This window comes from Rhinatrema bivittatum, chromosome 9, assembly GCF_901001135.1.
Source record: "Rhinatrema bivittatum chromosome 9, aRhiBiv1.1, whole genome shotgun sequence".
In the NCBI taxonomy this organism is placed as follows: Eukaryota; Metazoa; Chordata; class Amphibia; order Gymnophiona; family Rhinatrematidae; genus Rhinatrema; species Rhinatrema bivittatum.
Genome location: NC_042623.1, coordinates 56944349 through 56963674, shown reverse-complemented (window position 1 = coordinate 56963674; position 19326 = coordinate 56944349). Strand labels below are relative to the sequence as shown.

At 43.7% G+C, this 19326-nt stretch overlaps 1 protein-coding gene across 4 annotated transcripts in view; it reads left to right on the top strand.

The window, feature by feature from the left end:
• LOC115098931 (mucin-19-like) overlaps window positions 1-19326 on the top strand; it is a 308825-nt gene that overhangs the window by 16625 nt on the left and 272874 nt on the right. For 3 of the 4 annotated variants that reach the window (XM_029616060.1, XM_029616057.1, XM_029616056.1), the window contains exons 2-4: window positions 1965-1988; window positions 7510-7524; window positions 13027-13059. In XM_029616060.1, the coding sequence (XP_029471920.1) occupies window positions 1965-1988; window positions 7510-7524; window positions 13027-13059 (72 nt within the window). The remainder of the gene's footprint in view (window positions 1-1964; window positions 1989-7509; window positions 7525-13026; window positions 13060-19326) is intronic. The other variant, XM_029616058.1, reaches the window with a different exon arrangement.

Below are 19326 nucleotides of genomic sequence, written 5' to 3'. Positions count from 1 at the left end.
GTACAGTTTTTCTGAATTGTGATGTCAAGATTATGGAAGTCAGTTAATACCATCATCAAAATTAAAACTCTTCAAATATTGTTAACATTCATGGCAAAATGTCTGCATGCAATTCACGTTGATATTCCACCATTTTAATCTAGTTTAGTTTTAAATCAGAGGTGCATGAGATAAAATTTGCATGAAATGGAGGCAGTGCATGCAAATTTATCTCATGCATATTCATTGTGGACATCCTGAAAACCTGACTGGCTGAGGGTCCTCCAGCTCAGGTTTGGGAACCACTGGTTTACATTAAGAAGCTGAGTCTGCAAGGTCTTTTCCCATAGACACAGAATGGGAGAAAAGCCGTAGCGAATGAGGTCCTAATTGCAGCAGTTACTCCTACTGAAACACAAGCGGTTTTGTTTGTGGAATGGCATTATAGCAATTATCTGCCCCCTTTCCTTATTTTGAAGTCGATTGCTCTCACTTGATATTTTACAAGTATTATAGCAGTAGCGTATTATAGTTGCTGAAAACCGATGCATTTAAAAGGCTAGGAGAATAAGAAAGTAAGTCTGTTATTTAGAAATGGAACAAAGAAGCATGCATTTGGGAGAGCTAGATTTGATTCCCTAGTTTTGACTTCTACTTGGGCTGGCTGATTCTGAGGATGCTTCAGAGGTGATGTTCCTAACCTCTGGGAATTGCGGCCATTCTGTGATAGCTGACACCTAGAGAGCAATTTTACTTTGGCTAGGAACTTCCCAGCTGGGCTTGTAGCTCAATGGAAGCAGACCTCCACTGTGCCATGAGCTTTTATTCACAACCACATGGGAACTTTTCCATTTTTTTTAACTCACTTATCCGAGCAGTTGCAATAATGGTCCTCAGCCATGAGCCCTAAGTATGACCACTAGATGTTGCTGTTGCACAATGACTTATGACTCTCTCCATTAGGGGCTGTGAATGCCATCTTTAAAGCATCTCTATCCTGGCAGGCCCAGAGAACAGAAGCCTGCCAGGAAATCCAATTTTTTATTGTACTTAAAAAAAAAAGTTATATCATCTTCAAAGACATTTTTGTATGAGTTATCCCTTATGCTGATTTGTATCAGTGAAAAAAAACAGAGCGGGCTGAGAGATGAATCCAAAGTGTGTGTGTGTGTGTGTGTGTGTGTAGGGAAGGCATGATCATAACCATTTTGTGAGGCAGGGAAGATAATGCAGAAGAAGAGAAGAAAAGATGTCAATCATACAGGAGCTGCAGAGAGATGAACTTGTCTTTTTATAACTTGGTTCATGTGATAGTCAATGGCGGTCAATATGGGACAGTTAGTGTCAGGACACGAAGGATTCAGAAGAAGGGAATCATCAGTTTGGAAGCCACGGGAGCATAGGCATGAACAAACAGAAAGGATAATGGAATAAATAAGAAAATAAATGAAAATGAACATTTGGTGGAAGGAAAGCAGAAGGCTTGAATAAACCAAGGGTTTCTTTCTATATATAACCATTAGTCAGTTTGGAAAGTGGGTTATGATGGCTGAGTGCTCACTGTAGGACACATTCTACCCCTTTAAACCAAATTTCCTTCCCTCACAAGTGGATCTTTCCAATTACAATTTAGGCAAACTCTGCCATCTACTGGTTCCTTTATGACCACAACTATTTATGATTTGAAAATAGAATCTTGGCACTGGTTAATCAATAGGCAGATTTAACATTAGCTAAGAACTAAAGCCTACAGAGTCTTGCTGCTAACATGGTGGCTAAAATAATATCATAAAATGCTGTCTCATCTGGGGCTGGTGCATTTAACTATAAGGACAGGCAAATGTCTCACAATACTGCCTACTGCTGCAGGCTTGGATGTTTAATAAAAAAATGTTTTACTGTTTAGAAAAATGTTTATTTTCCTATTATCTACACATGGGAATGTTTTAAAGTGTCCTAACAAAGATTGTGTTTTATATCAACAGGTCACGATATAAATGGCACAGCAGGTATAGTATCTACAATTATGGCTTTATTTACCTCTACAGACAGCAAAGAAGGTTGCAACATTCCTTCCACAGGAATAGAGAACCAAAATAAAATAACATTTATGACATAAAATCTTTTTATAAGCCTTGATAAACCAGACATTCTAGCCTAATCTTTACCTTTTTTGTTAAGGTCAAGATGAAACCATATTTCTCACTGGGGCTTCAGTTAGCCTCCATTTGGAAGTGTTCAGCTTCATCAGAATATGTAGAACTGGCCACAAACAAGAGAATGCCAGCGACTGGCTTCCAAAATACATACCAAATCTTGATATTCAGAAGAAAAACCAGACTCAAGGGAGCAGTTTATTACTAATAAGTACAAATATTTAAAGCCTAGATTGCTAACATTTTTTTCCCATAGACACATAATGAGGGGAAAGCCTTAATGAATCAGACCCTTAGGGGCGGATTTTAAAAGCCCTGCTCACGTAAATCCGGCCAGATTTATGCGCGCAGGGCCCTCGCGCGCCAGCGCGCCTATTTTGCATAGGCCGCCGGTGCGTGCAGAGCCCCGGGACGTGCGTAAGTCCCGGGGCTTTCTAAAAGGGGCGTGCTGGGGCGTGTCGGGGGCGTGTCTAAAATGACGCGGTGTTTCGGGGGCGTGATGCGGCGTTGCGGGGGCGGGCCCGGGGGCATGGCGCCAGCCCGGGGTCGTGGTTGAGGCCTCCAGACCAGCCCCCGGGTCGGGTGATGGCGCGCCAGCAGCCCGCTGGCGCGCGTACATTTACGTCTGCTTTTAGCAGGCGTAAATCATGAAACAAAGGTAAGGGGGATTTAGATAGGGCCGGGGGGGGTGGGTTAAGTAGGAGAAGGGAGGGGAAGGTGGGGGGAGGTGGGGGGAGGGCGAAGGAAAGTTCCCTCCGAGGCCGCTCCGATTTCGGAGCGGCCTCGGAGGGAACAGGCAGCGCGCGCTGGGCTCGGCACGCGCAGGTTGCACAAATGTGCACCCTCTTGCGCGCGCCGACCCCGGATTTTATAAGATACGCGCGGCTACGCACATATCTTATAAAATCCAGAGTACTTTTGTTCGCGCCTGGTGCGCGAACAAAAGTACGCGATCGCGCAAATTTTTAAAATCTACCCCTGTATGAGTTACAGTGAAAACAGATATGGGCAATAGTGATGTGCCTTCATTTAAAACAAATGCTTTTTTTTTTTTTTTTTAAAGCTGATTTTTAGTTTATTATGAATGAGTTGGACTAGAAATTAACTTACTAAAAAATATCAGAAAATATTTGAATATTTTCAATTCATTACCAAAACAGTCCCCCCCAAAAAAGGCAGGCACTCCCCAGGCTTTGCCACTGCTTGTAGTCACTGTGGCCTAACTGGGGCATCTCTAGGCCCCTCCTTTCACCCCATGCAAATAAGCTTGGACCTCTCTGTGACCCTTAACCCCTCTGCTTCCTGCAAATATGCCGAGCCAGGGCCTTCACTTAGCCCTTCTGTGGGGTCTTCAGTACAGAAAGGAGCAGGAAGTGATCCCCACTTGCTCCTACCCTGTTGACTCCCCTTTAAAAATGGCACCAGCCTTAGAACCAGCCGGTGCCATATTGTTTTACTACCAAAAAGCAATACAGTAGTAAAACAAACTTTATGGCTGTTTTGGTTTGATTTTTCTTTTTAATTTAATGTTTTTTTCACTTTGCCAAATGATCCAAAATAAACATTAAATGAACTGAAATCCTAACACTCCACCTTGGAACAAAAAAAACCCAAACAAACCAAAAATAAAAATTTCCCTTTCCATATCCCTAATGATCCTGATGTACTGAAGAGTTTTCCCCATCTTGTGCCAATGAGAAAAATGCTTAGTACATGAAGTCTCATATAGTGCCATAAGTAGTTAACAAATTAAAATGAAAACCTTGACTACTGGAAAAGAAGACACAGGAATATAAGATGGCAAAAAAAGCTCACTGATGTACAAAGAGGTTATGAAACACAGACTCTCTTGCTCCAGGTTGATCTAATTCTTCATAGGCTGAGATAACCTGCATGGAACGGTGATTACAGCCTTAAACAGTAGTGGTATGATGGCATCTGGCTTCCAAGAAAGCATTGGGGTAATCTGAATGGAGTGTTGGGTTACAGCCCTAAGCAGCAGGGGTGGGATTGCATCGGGCCTCCAAGAAGGCATTGGGGTGACCTGCATGTGGTGGTTATGACCCTAAACAGCAGGGGTATGATTGCCATAGGACCTCCAAGGAAGCACTGGGGTAATCTGCATGTAGGGACCATGGTTAAAACTCAAACTTGTGAGAGGGAAGCCTGGATTTTTTTTACAACAGCTTCACTAGCCTTGGGGGCTGTCAAGAATAATACAAAACCTTGTAATAAGACATAGATAGGGGCCTGAGTGTTGCATAAGAAGCAAAGTTGAGGTTGTCAGGCCATTCTCAGAGTCTGTTGATGAGATAGTTTCTTCTTATTACCTGTTCTCCGCTGCTTTGGACATGATTGCTCTTCCCCCTCTCTTTCCCTTTCCTATAAAGGGTATTAAATCTCAGCCTTGGCTCACACCCAGAATCTGCTTTCTAGGTTTCTATGCCAGCTCTGCAGAACATCTCTGCCTAAACTCCTCATGCTGACCTCTTTCCAGTCTGCTATCGTTCTTACCAAGCAAGACTACTATGACCATACCCTATGACCCTTGCTATCTCCTTACCACATTCAATTCCATTTTTACAAAATGCCTCTGCAGCCCTCTTTCACTCTATTCTCAGGCTATGGAAAAATGACAAGGTTCATAAGATTAATCTTGAATTCTCCCCCAGTCAACTTTCTCTTCCCTCCCCCATTTAATTCCCCACCCCTTCCTTTGACCCCTCCCACCTTCTCTTCCTTTTCTGAAATGACAGAGGAGGAAACTGCCTATTTTCTGTCCTCTTCCAAATTCACTATTTGTTCCTCTGATCCCTTTCCCACCCTGGCTCTTTAGCTCTTGTTTCCTCTGCCATGATCCCCTCCATCTCTCACATCTTCAATCTATGACATTCCACCACCTTCAAATATGATGTAATGACTCCAATCCTTAAAAAGTTCTCACTGGACCCTACACTGCCTACTAATTATTGTCGCATCTCTCTCCTTCCTTTCAAGTCTGCTTGGACATGCTTAAAGATCTTTATTTTCAGTTTCTATTTCATTTTTCTCTCTAATTTATCAGTTTATTGTAATGAACAAAAAATGGGAAAACATACCCCCAAAACAATGCCAATCTGGGTGATGTATTAGTACCCCTGAGTAATTTGCTAAAGAAAAGAATAAAAGTTAGAGTTTGGTGGCAATCTTTGATAAATGTACCCTGCAATATTGCCTCTTTAAATGTGACCACAAATACATCTATATATAAATAAAAATGTAAATGTTCGTTTGTTCAAAATCTTAAATCTCCGAAAGTTCTTCACCGATTGCTTTGAAATTTTGACACAAAGTTGCATTCAAATACGCGCGTGTTTTTATATACCTATATTATATAGATGTCACACCTGTGACAGGTAAAAACATGTTTTTTGGGAAAAACAGTGCCATCTGTTGGACGTAAAAGCAACACATGCTATCTATCTAGATAAATGAAGCTTGACCAATGTGCCGCAAATGTGCAGTAGGGAGCAGCTCCACTGCGCATGCATGGGCGGGAGCGCACGTCAGTCAGAGAGGAGCCAAGATGGCACTGGGAGAAGCAGCAGCAGCAGAGCGGCGGCAATAATGGGCGTAGCAGCGGCGGTATGGGAGTGTCAGGCGGCCGAGCTACAATAGCTGGGAGGAGCGGCAGCAGCAATATCCAGCAGCTGAGGTGCGCGCCAGGGAGGGATCCCTGGAGACCTCCCGTCTCCGTGAGCGGGCCGCACTGAAGAGCACAAGAGGGAGAGGGAAGGGGGTGTGGATGAGCTGGGAGGGGATTGAGAGAGGGAGGGGATGAGAGTGAGGGAATGGGATTGAGAGAGGGTGGGCAGTGACTGAGGGAAGGGGATGTAGAATGAGGGGGGAGGTGGGAGTGAGGGAAGGGGAGTGGGAGGGAGAATGAGGGGGAGGTGAGAGTGAGGGGAGGGAGAATGAGGGGGGAGGTGAGAGTGAGGGAAGGGGAGGGAGAAAGTGGGGGGAGGTGAGAGTGAGGGAAGGGGGAGGGAGAATGAGGGGGAGGTGAGAGTGAGGGAAGGTGAGGAAGTGGGAGGGAGAATGAGGGGAGAGGTGAGTGTGAGGGAAGGGACAATGTGGGGGGAGGTGAGAGTAAGGGAAGGGGAGGGAGAATGAGGGAGGAGGTGAGAGTGAGGGGAGGGAGAATGAGTGGGGAGGGGAGTGTGAGGGGAGGGAGAATGGGGGAGAGGTGAGTGTGAGGGAAGGAAGTTTGAGTGGGGACAGGGGAGGGAAGGGGGGTGAGTGACATATGGGGAGGAGGATGAGTGACTGAGGTAAATGAGCAAAGGGAAGGGGGAGTGAGGGAAAAGAACAAGACTGAGCCACTGCAATGCGTGGCCGGGTACAGCTAATTTCTTATAATTTTCCAATGTGTTCTCATGTCTCTTCTGCATCATGGAGTGTCAGAATGTATTATTTTATTATTTATTTTATTTACGATTTTTATATACCGATGTTCATTTCAAAAAGAGATATCACATCGGTTTACAATAAGGTACAATAGGTAATTCACTATCCCCTAAAAGGGCTTACAATCTAAAATGTTTGTACCTAAGGCGAAGAGATTACTAAAATAAAATCATCAAAATCAAAGTTCTTAACAATTAAGCAAAAGGTATAACATGGAGCATATTAAACAAATTACACAAAGGGTGCACAAAGGGGAGTGCCCCTTTGTTGCACCCCTTCGGCGTGCGGCGCCTGCTGGCTTGGCGCCTTTCAAACTGCCCGGATCCGTTTGGCTTAAACAACTATAAATGAGGAGAGAGCTAAAAAAAAGAAGAGATGCTTTAGACACTAGGGGGATGAACCGAGAAAAATAACAATGAAAACCAATGAAATGAAAGAAATAGAAAAAAGCTTTTCCTGGGGGAAAGGCGAAACTTCATGGATAGGATTCAGGACAGAACTGTTGCTTTAATCATCTCCTTCCACTGCTGATCCTATGTCTTGTTAGGTAACGTTTATTACAGCCAACATCTGAAGTCGGTTGGATTACAATATCAGTGGGCCTGGTTTACAAGGCCTTTATCCTATTCTGTGTCTATGGAACAAATGCTTAGTAAATGAGGACCAAAATAGATTTCATGAAATTATTCTCAGTGGGGCGGTGGGAGTGAGTGGGGTTGGGTGGAATTTGATGATCTTGGGCTGGATGAGCTTGAGACCTCTTCCACTTATTAGATTGCAAGGGTTTGTTTTAATGGCATTGGAAGAACTCACTGTTATAATCCAGTCAGCGATTTACAAGTTATCCCTTGAAGGCTTGACGTATAATCAGTTTTTGCCCTTTTGTGCTGTACTAATTGTGTCTGTGTTTTGTTTCCTTTATTTGCAGGTGACGAGAAATCAGGTACTTTCTCAGACTTAAGCCGCTTTCTCTCTTGAAATGTTACACTAGGGCTGGGCTGTAATTTGCAGTAGTTGTCACACTTTTACCAGATTTTCCTTACTTTTCTTTACTGCATCTTATTTAAGGAAGCCCCTTTACCTCTGTGCTAATTTCCAGGTTACAGTATGGTCAGGAATCATTTCCTGCAAGGTCTTAGGGTCCTTTATTAGTTTATATCTGTCATCAATTGGGTGTTGCACTCATAGTAAGGGTGACCAGTCCTCTCTGTGGCAGTGCACCTTTCACTGTGGCCAAGACCTGGAATAATTGCAGAGTCATTGTTTCTGTGGATTTTTCTCTAAATTTTGTTCATTATAAACTCTAAAGGCCTGATTTACTAAGGCTTTCCTCCCATTCTGTGTCTATGGGAAAAATGCTTAGTAAATGAGGCCCTAATACATTCCAGAGCAATTTAAAATAAAAACTGAAAATGAAGGTTCTTAAATATGCTGTTTGCCTCTACTGTTTTGACTTTCTCCTCAAGCATTTCCCATCTGTTTTAGTCCTCTAGATTCCATAGAAAAAGCCCTTGCCAAAATCTCCAGTGACTGATTCATTGCCAAACGTTTCTTGATCCTAATCCTCCTTGATCTGTCTGCTGCTTTTTACTCTGTTAATCACCACACTTTCATAATCTGTTCTAAGCTAGATTTCAGGACCCCATTCTGTCTTGGCCATCATTTTACCTCTCCCATTGCACTTGCATTGTGTCCTCTGCAGATCCTCCTCTACCACTATTTTACTAGCAACTGGTATACCTCAGCGCTCTGTCCTGGACCCTGTTCTCTTTCTATACTCTTTCTCTTGGTGCTGTCATCTCCTCCCATCGCTTTCATTACTATCTGTATGCTGATGGCTCCCAGATCTACCTCTCTACACCTCAACTTGCTTGTTGGCCATTGCTGCCTGGATGTCCCACAGCCACCTTACACTCAGCATGGTCAAGACCGAATTTCTCATCTTCCCCTTCCAAACCTACTTCCCTTTTTCCCTCTTTCTCTATTTCTTAGACAATACTGCCATCCTCCCAGTACCCACCTCAGCCCTGCAACCTTGGGGCTATCTTTTTCTTTTCTCTCTCTCCCTCTATACACACATCTAACACACTGCTGTTAGATCTCATTTCTTTCTCTATCACCAAAATCCATCCCTTCCTTTTTGAACACATTACCAAAACACCCACTCGATCATCATCCCCTGTTATACCACTCACTGCAAGCTGCTTCTCACAGATCTGCCGGAGAGCCATCTCTCTCCATTGCAATCTATTCAGAATTCAGCTGCATGACTTGTATCATCGGTGTCATTACAGCTTGTAACTTTTCTTCTCAAGTCACTACACTGGCTCCCTATCCGCTTCTGCATGCAGATAAAGCTTCTCTTACTCCCCTATGAGTGCACTCATTCTACAACTCCTCTCTTCTCTTAGCTGTCCATACATCCCCACTTACGAACTTTGCTCATTAAGCAAGTCACTCTTATTTATGCCATTCTCCTCCACCTCCTCCCCCTCAGCTCCATTCTTTACACCTCTCTGTCCTTATTCAACTCCAGTCTACAAACCCCTCTTTTTAATGCTGCTTTTAAATCTTATCCCCTAGTTCTCCTAATACAAGCTTTGTTGATTTTAATCATTTTCTTAAAATATGAAACCTCTCAAAGTATTTTTTGTCCTGTCTGTTTATCTTGACTGGATTTGCAAACTCTAATTTGCAGGGACTGTTTCTTGTGTGTATTTGTACAGTGCTGTGTACATTTGTAATGCTTTAAAAATGATAGGTAGTAGTAGGAGTAGAGGTAGTGGAGGCCATCACTGTAACACTCCAGAGTTTCAATGCGTGGATGAGACGATGGTGCAGGGAAGAGGGATTCAGCTTTGTAAGGAACTGGGGAAACTTTTGGGGAAAGGGGAGGCTTTTCCGAAAGGATGAGCTCCACCTTAACCAGGGTGGAACCAAGCTGCTGGCACTAACTTTCAAAAAGGAGATAGAACAACTTTTAAACTAGAACAAGGGTGAAAGCCGACAGTCAGTCAGCAGTGCATGGTTCGGAGAAATGTATCCTTGAAGGATACTAATGAAACAGGAGAGTTAGGGCATCTCAACAGAGAGGTTCCATTAAAAGCAAACATAGTCCATATGCCTATATGTAAAAAATCACCAAAACTAATGATTCGAATTATCCCAAGCAACTGAAAAGCAGGTTGTTAAAACAAACAAAAAACACATTTTGAAATGTCTATATGCCAATGCCAGAAGTCTAAGAAGTAAGATGGGAGAGTTAGAGTGTATAGCAGCAAATGATGAGATTGACATAATTGGCATCACAGAAACTTGGGAGAAGGAGGATAACCAATGGGACAGTGCTATATCAGGGTACAAATTATATCGCAATGATAGGGAGGATCAACTTGGCGGGGGTGTGGCACTTTATGTCCGGGAGGGTATAGAGTCCAACAGGCTAAAGATAATACAAGAGACTAAATGCTCAGTAGAATCTATATGGGTAGAAATCCCATATGTATTGGGTAAGAGTATAGTGATAGGAGTATACTACCGTCCACCTGGACAAAATGGTCAGACAGATGATGAAATGCTAATAGAAATCAGGGAAGCAAACCAATTTGGCAGTGCAATAATAATGGGAGATTTCAATTACCCCAATATTGACTGGGTAGATGTAACATAAGGACTTGCTAGAGATATAAGTTCCTGGATGTAATAAATGATTGTTTCATGGAGCAATTGGTTCAGGAACCAAGAAGAGAGGGAGCTATTTTAGATTTAATTCTTAGTGGAACACAGGATTTGGTGAGAGAGGTAACGGTGGTGGGGCCACTTGGCAACAGTGATCATAACATGATCAAATTTAAACTAATAACTGGAAGGGGGAAAATAAGTAAATCTGCAGCTCTAACACTAAACTTTCAAAAGGGAAACTTTGATAAAATGAGGAAAATAGTCAGAAAAAAACTGAAAGGTGCAGCTACAAAGGTTAAAAGTGTTCAACAGGCTTGGACATTGTTTAAAAATACAATCCTAGAGGCATAGTCCATATGTATTCCACGCATTAAGAAAGGTGGAAGGAAGGCAAAACGATTACCGTCATGGTTAAAAGCTGAGGTGAAAGAGGCTATTTTAGCCAAAAAAATCATCCTTCAAAAATTGGAAGAAGGATCCATCTGAAGAAAATAGGATAAAACATAAACATTGTCAAGTTAAGTGTAAAACATTGATAAAACAGGCGAAGAGAGAATTTGAAATGAAGTTGGCCATAGAGGCAAAAAGTCATAATAAAACCTTTTTAAAATATATCCAAAGCAAGAAACCTGTGAGGGACTCGGTTGGACCATTAGATGACCGAGGGGTTAAAGGGGCTCTTAGGGAAGATACGGCCATTGCAGAAAGACTAAATGAATTCTTTGCTTCCGTGTTTACTAATGAGGATGTTGGGGAGATACCAGTTCCGGAGATGGTTTACAGGGGTGATAAGTCAGACGAACTGAATGAAATCATTGTCAACCTGGAAGATGTAGTAGGCCAGATTGACAAACTAAAGAGTAGCAAGTCACCTGGACCAGATGGTATGCATCCTAGGGTACTAAAGGAACTAAAAAATGAAATTTCTCACCTATTAGTTAAAATTTGTAACCTTTCATTAAAATCATCCATTGTACCTGAAGACTGGAGGGTGGCCAATGTAACCCCAATATTTAAAAAAGGCTCCAGGGGCGATCCGGGTAACTATAGACCAGTGAGCCTAACTTCAGTGCCAGGAAAAATAGTGGAAATAAACTATCCTCAAGATCAAAATTGTAGAGCATATAGAAAGACATGATTTAATGGATAAAGCTTCTCTTACTCCCCTATGAGTGCACTCATTCTACAACTCCTCTCTTCTCTTAGCTGTCCATACATTCCCACTTACGAACTTTGTTCATTAAGCAAGTCACTCTTATCTATGCCCTTCTCCTCCACCTCCTCCCCCTCAGCTCCATTCTTTACACCTCTCTGTCGTTATTCAACTCCAGTCTACAAACCCCTCTTTTTAATGCTGCTTTTAAATCTTATTCCCTAGTTCTCCTAATAATAGACTTGTTGATTTTAATCATTTTCTTAAAATATGAAACATCTCAAAGTATTTTTTGTCCTGTATGTTTATCTTGACTGGATTTGCAAACTCTAAGATGCAGGGACTGTTTCTTGTGTGTATTTGTACAGTGCTGTGTACATTTGTAATGCTTTAAAAATGATAGGTAGTAGTAGGAGTAGAGGTAGTGGAGGCCATCATTGTAACACTTGCCGTATTCTACGGGTCATATTTAATCATTGATCCATAAGTAGTCATTCATCCATCAATATCACATTTTTAAGGCAGTTTTATATTGCAAATAAAAATGGCAGTTTAGAAAAATTACTTCCCTCATATGTATCAAGTCACGAAGATGAAACTTCAGAGAAGAGAGTCTGGCATAGTATTATGTTTTGATTTCACTCTGCATCAGGGAATCCTACTGCCCACATACTTTGTTAGCGTCAATTAATTCAAAATGCAAAAGCCAAACAACTCTATAGTCCTTCAAGAGCATCTTGAAGGCTTATTTTTTGGTCAATCTGTTGCTATGCTACAATGCCGAGAGCACAGTTAGGAGTATAGATAATAATCAAAACACCAAATAGTAACAGATACTGTAATTGTATTTCATGGCCAAATCTTCATTTTCATTGCCAAATTTAAATGAATACTTAAAATGATTCATGAGAATAATGAAGCTACGTAATGGGGCGGATTTTCAAAGGCGCGCGAATAGCCTACTTTTGTTTGCGCTCCAGGCGCAAACAAAAGTACGCTGGATTTTAGTAGATACGCGCGGAGCCGCGCGTATCCACTAAAATCCTGGATCGGCTGCGCGCAAGGCTATGAATTTTGTATAGCCGGCGCGCGCCGAGCCGCGCAGCCTACCCCGTTCCCTCCAAGGCCGCTCCGAAATCGGAGCGGCCTCGGAGGGAACTTTCCTTTGCCCTCCCCTCACCTTCCCCTCCCTTCCCCTACCTAACCCACCCGCCCGGCCCTGTCTAAACCCCCCCCTTACCTTTGTCGGGGGATTTACGCCTCCCAGAGGGAGGCGTAAATCCCCGCGCGCCAGCGGGCCTCCTGCGCGCCGGGCCGCGACCTGGGGGCGGGTACGGAGGGTGTGGCCACGCCCCCGGGCCGTAGCCACGCCCCCGTACACGCCCCCGACACGCCCCCGACACGCCCCCCTCCGAGAACCCCGGGACTTACGCGAGTCCCGGGGCTCTGCGCGCGCCGGGAGGCCTATGTAAAATAGGCTTCCCGGCGCGCAGGGCCCTGCTCGCGTAAATCCGCCCGGTTTTGGGCGGATTTATGCGAGCAGGGCTCTGAAAATCCGCCCCAATGAATTTTCTTAACAAATCCCAATAATGTTTCTGTTTGTATCAACAGGTGAAGATAGCTCTGCAGGATCAGAATATGAAAGTAAGGTTTTATTCCTTTCCATACATCAAAGACTGCAACATTTCTTGTACAGAAAATGCTGATTTTTAGAATAAGATCATAAAATTATGGGTGTCATTGATTCTAAAAATATTAAATATTAGATATATTTTATATTATATCTATATATAGAATGAAATATGAAAGCAGATATAACCATTGTTTCTTATTCAGCTTATTATATTATCTATTCAGATTAGCATAGTTAGGCTGTTGCCTTGGAAATAGGAAATATTCATATTTCTGATGATAGAATTACATTTTTTTTCATCTCATTCTTGTCTCTCACCAGCAGTCTTTCCCCTTGAAAATGATATTTTTTTCAATATGAATTCTGGGAATGAGAATTCAGGGAAACTTTAGCATTTGTCTATTCCCCATCCCTTATCCCTTGAATAGTTTATACTGTCTAAGCTACATTTTTGGTGTGAGTAGCATACCAGGAGCCTCAAGCATGAAGTGGAAGAACATTCTGCAAATAGCACTTTATGCTCTGAATCCCAACATAGTGTTCGATATTTGTGATGAACAGACTATGCTGACATTTGGTGTGTGAAGTGCTATTTATACAATTTTGCACATTCTTAAGGACTAACATTTGACAGGTAGTCTGCAAGTTGTGAAATTTTATTCAAAATCAAAATTAATGTGTTGCTGCGATGCACTATAATGCAATGCACCTCCTTAATTAGAAATTTAGCAGAATCATTCATGTGAAAAATGCTTTGTGAACCTTCTTACACCTCAATGAGGCTCTATGCATATACAAATACACTTAAGGAAACATGAGAACAAAAACAACAGCTATAATCTACATGGGAGGCTGATGGGTAGAGGGTTGTACTGGATCCAGTATGGTAGAACAAACTGCTATTACCTTAGCATGGTACAGCAAGGACTTTGCCATGGGCTGGCAGGAGGCACACCAGAAGAAGTACATGCTTTACGCTCAGGGCTACCCCTATCCAAAATGTGGGGCCTAGGATACCCAAATTTGTCCTACTTTAGGGATAGCCTTGGCAAGCAAACATATTTTTACCATTTTAAACTGCAGGTGGGTAGTCCCAGATAAGGACCCAGGGGGCCATCTCATTTCAGATGATGAGAACTGCTCAGTTCTCAAAAAAGAGTGAAAAACACTCGGAGTGTTCAGAATTCCCTGAGTGGGGGGGAGATTAACTTCTAGACCTGTGTGTTACTTACCTGTTATCCACCATTGAAGTTCATTGTAAACAGCACTGATAATATCATAAAAGTGGACAGTAGCAAAAATTACGCTGAAAGCAAGTATGGTTTCCAACTCAATTTCACTGAAGTTTGATGGAAATAAATGGAAAGTTCTGTACAGATCTTTCACTCCATGTGATGCTGAGAAGTCAGGATTAGCCATAGAACTGCTTCCACACTGGAATTGTCAAATTCTTTATAAGCTTCTTTATTGTTAAGCAATAATAAACAAAACAGATAGCTGGTTTGAGCAGTTCAACAAAACAATCGTGACTTTCAGTTCATATTCTTGAGGCTTCTGTCTTTCACCCTGGACCTCCCTCATCCTTCTGGCCCTGGTCTCTTGTCCCCACTTGCGTTAAAGAAGATGATACAGATAGCAGTAGCTTGTCCTTTAAGATGTTCTGAGGGAGTTCCTTATATGCTCCCAAACATACCCTCCCCCTCAGCTCGGCCTTGTGAGGCTGGGCATTCAGCCATGCCCGGACTAATTCCTGGCTCTTCATCACCAGTGGGGTACCTTGGGTGGGCAACCCTGATTCCCTGTGAGCTGGGCACATAGGCTCATAAACTGGGGACAATCGCGACCCAGAATTATTGGGTATGGGAGCTCAGGAATGACTCCCATTTCCATAATGGCTTGACCTGCTGTGGTCGTTAGCAGAATCTGACTGGTTGGGTTTTCCTGTTTCTCCCCATGTACGCTGTAAGTGTCTCTATTTTCTTGTGATTGATCCACTCTTTTTGGAGGAGGTTCTCACAAATGAGAGCCTTGACAGAGCCTGAATCCCCCAATGCTTGGGTGGGAACTTTGTCCAGTTCCACCTGGATCACAAACTCCTTGTGACTCAAATGAGGGATATCCACTAAACTACAATTTTTTGGCTTTGCAATTGTGTTCGCTCACTCTTCTCATTTTTCATTTTCATTCTGGGGTTCTGTTATTGCCCCCCCTTCTCTTTCTTGGGCTGTTCTTCCAGTTGGTGTTCACATTCCTTGTCATCTATCCATGGACATTCTTTGACATTATTGTCCAGCGCTTTAGAAGAAGAGCATGCCCACTATATGGGTTCATTTTGCCTTTAGTCATTCTCCTTGAGAGCGTTTTATGTTCGTATTTTCTAAATGGGCAGCAGTCCACCTGATGACCATTCCCTGCACAAAAGACACAGAAGGAAAAATAGTCCCAGTTTCGTTCCTGGGAGAATACATTTCTTCTTCTGAAGTGAGGATTTTTCCTGCTTTGAAGTTTTTCCTTTATCCCCAAAGATTTTATAGTCTAGTGTTGGCTGGGTCACTAAGCTGATATCCATAACTTCAGGCCCCTCAAAATGACAGTCTCTTGCTAAATGACGTCTCTTACCACAGTTAAAGCACGTGGATCAGACTGTGGCCTGGGTTCTTGGTACAGAAGATGAGCTCTCTGCTTCTAAAGGTCACTGCTTGGAAGCTTCACTTTTTATGCTTCGCCAGGACATTTGTGCAGGTTGTCTTTGTTGCCTCCTTACCACATTGACATTAACTGCGCCTGGTGGAAGGTGTCCGCCACTTATAGAGCTCTTTACAACATGAGCCTTGTGTGTTGGCAGACCCAATTTTGCAGAGACTGGTTAAATCCAAGTAAGAATTGTTCCAGAACAACCGGTTGGGCTACTTCGAGATCTGTCTTTGCCTCCAGCTGTAGCCACTAGGGATGTGAATCATTTATTTGACGATTGAAAATATCGTTCGATATTTTCAATATCGTCAGATATCAGGGGGGTCCCCGATAGCGATAGGAAACCCCACAATTAATTTAGTGGGTTTTCTTATCGTTATGGGAGGGGCGGGCGGGAAGAAAGGACACAACCTAAAAACACAACCTGACCCTTTAAAATGAGTTTGTTAGTATCCCCCCATTCTCAGGACCCCCCCATTCTTCAGACCCCCCCAAAAAAAGTTTTAAATACCTGGTGGTCCAGCGGGGTTCCCGGGAGCATTCTCCCGCACTCAGGCTGTCAGCTGCCACTAATCAAAATGGCGCCGATGGCCCTTTGCTCTTACCATGCGACAGTGGCTATCGGTGCCATTGGTCAGCCCCTGTCACATGGTAGGTGCACTGAATGGCCCACGCCATTTTAAAGATGGCGCCAGCTGTCCATTGCTCCTACCATGTGATAGGGACCAACCAATGGCACGGATACCCTGTCACATGCTAAGGGCAAAGGGCCATCGGCGCCATTTTGTTTACTGGCAGCCGACGGCCCGAGCACGGGAGAATGCTCCCGGGACCCCGGCTGGACCACCAGGTATTTAAAACTTTTTTGGGGGGTTCTGGAGGGTGGGGGATACTAAAAAACTCATTTTAAAGAGTCAGCTGTAGTTTTTTGTTATCGGCTCGGGCGCAGCTGATAAAAAAAACCCGTCGGACTGCAAGATAAAAATTTCACGATGTGAATCGGAATCGATACCGGTTCTGATTCAAATCTCTAGTAGCCACTTCTACCTGGCATCCTTCAGGGAGATGAAACAGACTTCTGGGGCTCTCCCCAGGCTTCAGGTATTCCTACTGGAACTGCTGCGGGTATGTTTTTGAGGTATAGTCAGCTATCCAGGATGCTGGCCTTGACTTCTGCATAGGTAGCCGTCCCATCTGGGTGGGCTGCTTGGAAAGCAGCTTAACATCTGCCTGTGAGTAAGTTAGCCAAGTACATATTCCAATTGGCTTCTGGCCAAGCTGAAAGCTGGGCAGTCCTCTCAAAGTTTCTCAGGAAGACCTTTGGATCTCACCTGCCTTCATTTTAAACATGGTCTGAGGTAACGGATTTGCCTTGGTTAAACTGGACATAGTGGTTTGCACAGCCTGTGCCACCTGAGTTAACACTGTGTTTTGCTGCACAGGTTGCCCTGCTGCTGGGCGAGTTGAGTTTGTATGGTGTTTTGCAATTGCTGCTGCCCTGAAGGATCTGGATCACTTGCTCCATCTTCTCTGCTTTCCGAGCCATTTCCATACTGGGTGTCTCTCCAGACAGGAGAGTGAGAACACCTCCCCCCCCCCCCCAAAAAAAAAAAAAAAAGAACCTGCTGGTCTGTTCAGCCCTGAATCACTGCTTGAGCCCTGACTGCACAGGCAGTTCTATCCCCCTTAGCCTGTTGATAAAATAGAATGGTTGAATGCCTCTCTACACCTTTGTACCCCCCAATGAAATTTGAGATCTGCGAATAAAGGCCTTTTAACTATTCCCTCAGTACGACATGCCCATTTAAGTAAGGTGAGGAAGAGAGCTATATCAGTCACTGGACTCAAATTATGGAACTCTCTGCCTTCTGAACTAAGGCTGCAAAGAGACTTTTTTGGGTTTTAAGAAAAACTTGAAACCTGGCTCTTCAAAGAGGCGTATGAGAGCTCTGATTTAAGTTAAATTAGGCATCACATTGGAATCAGGTTAATATTAAGGACTAGGGATGTGAAATCGGGCTTCGGACGATTGAAAATATCGTCAATATTTTCAAAATCGTCAGAAATCGGGGGCTCCACCAAAACGATAGGAAAACCCCACGATATTGATCGTGGGGGTTCCTGTATCATTTGGGGGGAGGGCAGAAAAAACGGCACACAATAATAACCCCTAAATCCACCCCGACCCTTTAAAAGTAACCCCTTAGCTTCCCCCACCCTCTCAACCCCCCAAAACCTTTTTACAGGTACCTGGTCGTCCACTGGGGGTCCCGATAGCGATCTCCCGCGATCTACCGCTCCGGGCCATCCTCCAGCTACCAGGCCTTCGGCCAATAATCAAAATGGAACCGAGGGCCCTTTGCCCTTACCATGTGACAGGGTATCCGTGCCATTGGCCGGATCCTGTCACATGGTAGGAGCACTGGATGGCCAGCGCCATCTTGTGCTCCTACCATGTGACAGGGGCTGACCAATGGCACCGGTATTCCCTGTGACATAGTAAGGGCAAAGGCTATCGGTGCCATTTTGATTACTGGCAGCCGATGACCCGAGTGCAGGAGATTGCTCCCGGACCCCCGTTGGACCATCAGTCTTGGAGGACCCTCCTGACCCCCACAAGACTTGCCAAAAATCCAGCGGGGGTCCGGGAGCGACCTCCTGCACTCGGACCGTCGGCTTCCAGTATTCAAAATGGCACCGAAAGCCTTTGCCCTTACTATGTCACAGGGGCTACCAGTGCCATTGATCAGCCCCTGTCACATGGTAGGAGCACAAGATGGCACCGGCCATCCAGTGCTCCTACCATGTGACAGGATCCGGCCAATGGCACGGATACATAAGAACATAAGAAAATGCCATACTGGGTCAGACCAAAGGTCCATCAAGCCCAGCATCCTGTTTCCAACAGTGGACAATTCAGGCCATAAGAACCTGGCAAGTACCCAAAAACTAAGTCTATCTTACCATTGCTAATGGCAGTGGCTATTCTCTAAGTGAACTTAATAGCAGGTAATGGACTTCTCCTCCAAGAACTTATCCAATCCTTTTTTAAACACAGCTACACTAACTGCACTAACCACATCCTCTGGCAACAAATTCCAGAGTTTAATTGTGCGTTGAGTAAAAAAGAACTTTCTCCGATTAGTTTTAAATGTGCCTATTGCTAACTTCATGGAATGCCCCCTAGTCCTTCAACTATCCGATAGAGTACATAACCGATTCACATCTACCCGTTCTAGACCTCTCATGATTTTAAACATCTCTATCATATCCCCCCTCAGTCGCCTCTTCTCCAAGCTGAAAAGTCCTAACCTCTTTAGTCTTTCCTCATAGGGGAGTTGTTCCATTCCCCTTATCATTTTTGTAGCCCTTCTCTATACCTTCTCCATCGCAATTATATCTTTTTTGAAATGCGGAGACCAGAATTGTACACAGTATTCAAGGTACGGTCTCTCCATGGAGCGATAAAGAGGCATTATGACATTTTCATTTTATTCACCATTCCCTTTCTAATAATTCCCAACATTCTGTTTGCTTTTTTGACTGCCGCATCACACTGAACCGATGATTTCAATGTGTTATCC